At 49.9% G+C, this 1,520-nt stretch overlaps 1 protein-coding gene across 1 annotated transcript in view; it reads left to right on the forward strand.

Annotated features, from left to right (window-relative positions):
• The window catches only part of SH3RF2 (SH3 domain containing ring finger 2), a 22,952-nt gene that overhangs the window by 11,383 nt on the left and 10,049 nt on the right, over positions 1–1,520 (forward strand). Inside the window, exon 3 of the mRNA XM_031055233.1 lies at positions 1,467–1,520. This exon is cut by the window's right edge and continues 294 nt beyond it. Coding sequence (XP_030911093.1) covers positions 1,467–1,520 — 54 coding nt within the window. The remainder of the gene's footprint in view (positions 1–1,466) is intronic.

Here is a 1,520-nt window from a genome sequence, read left to right on the forward strand (position 1 = left end):
TCCCTGGCAGAATTTTCATCCAGCCCCCCCTCCCCGGCAGAATTTCCCTCCAGCCCCCCCTCCCTGGCAGAATTCTGTCAGCACTGGTCTAGACATTAATTGTGTTGTGCAGTTTAGCTGGAGATGCAGAGTGTACATGGCACCAGCACCAGTTCCTAGAAATAAAATTAATACTTGTAATGCCCATAATTACAGCAAGCTCTGCTTTGTGGCTGTTTTATAGGAGGACGCAAGCAAAACATCTTATTTGGAGCTCTAATATATTTTTTTAATGTCTTTTCATTTAATGAAATCATTTCAGCTTCAGTAATGACTTATTCAAGTCTAGCATTGAGAGACACAAGTTAGTTAAGGGACACATACAGCCACCAAGGAATTAGAAATTAATTCTAGAGAAGGCAAAGGTAGGGCTACTGTGGGAAACACAAGGCTCCCCTGGCTCTGACATGCAGTTTGTGCCCCACTTCATCGTGTCTCCTAGGATTTAGATAGGCAGAAAAACACTTCCAGTTTGCTCACACACAGAAATGACAGGATGGCCATGGCCCATGTGTACCTGCACACACACTGTGGGCTTTAAGCCTTATTTTGGAGAGGGGAAATGAGAAGACCACCCCTGTTGTAAAATGTCAGTATCTGGGAGCCACCTGTACCTCCCCTGCCATGGTCTCCCTGTCCATCCCAGCATCGCACATTGCCTGCCATGAGCGGGTGAGAATCTCAAGTTTTGCAATTCATTAATGTCAGCAGTAAATCATGATTAATTCCTCTGGCACCCATGGTGGTGAAAAACGCTGTCACCACATGCCCTTTGCTACCAACACCCTGATCAGCAGTTTCCAAGAAGTACTGTGTGAACACTGCCCATATGCAAACTCAGGGCCTGCCTCTCCCTCATCAACCCCAGTCCTTGACAAGCCAGGAGCTTTTCAATGGAAGCAGCACCAAGCCATGAATGTTCAAGCTGACAGAGGAGGAACTGGGTGGATGTAATCCTGCTGGGAATGCCACCATCACTCAGTGAGGGCCCCTGAGCCCGTGCCATCCCCTCAGCTGCAAGATGCACCCACGTGTGCCAGCACAGACAGGGAAAGGGTGACAAGTCCAAACATCCCTTCTAATTCAGAGCTAGAGTTATTAAGTACAGCTCTCCCAGCACCTCTGCCAGCCAAAGCTCTGGACAAGGAGTATGTCAGGGGGAAGCACTCATCCTCAGTAACCCCTTGTCTTAGCACAAGTTTTAAAAACCACTTTTAATTTTGCTGTCAGCTTTGAATCAGGAATTTTACACCCCGAGTTTGTCAGTGACACCCCCTGAGAGAAATGACAGAGCTCCAAGGTTTTAAAGATAGCCTGGCGAAGGTAATGCCGCCTGAGCCCCGGCTGCCGGAGGGAGGGGCGCAGAGCCTCGGGGGCGGTGCTGGCTGTAACCTCTGAAGCCCCGTGTCTGCTGTTGTCTCTTGCAGCCGAGCACGGCCCAGCAGCTCCTGCAGGCCACCAAGGGCCACTGGTCCCCCCCG

This window comes from Geospiza fortis, unplaced genomic scaffold, assembly GCF_000277835.1.
Source record: "Geospiza fortis unplaced genomic scaffold, GeoFor_1.0 scaffold55, whole genome shotgun sequence".
NCBI lineage: Eukaryota > Metazoa > Chordata > Aves > Passeriformes > Thraupidae > Geospiza > Geospiza fortis.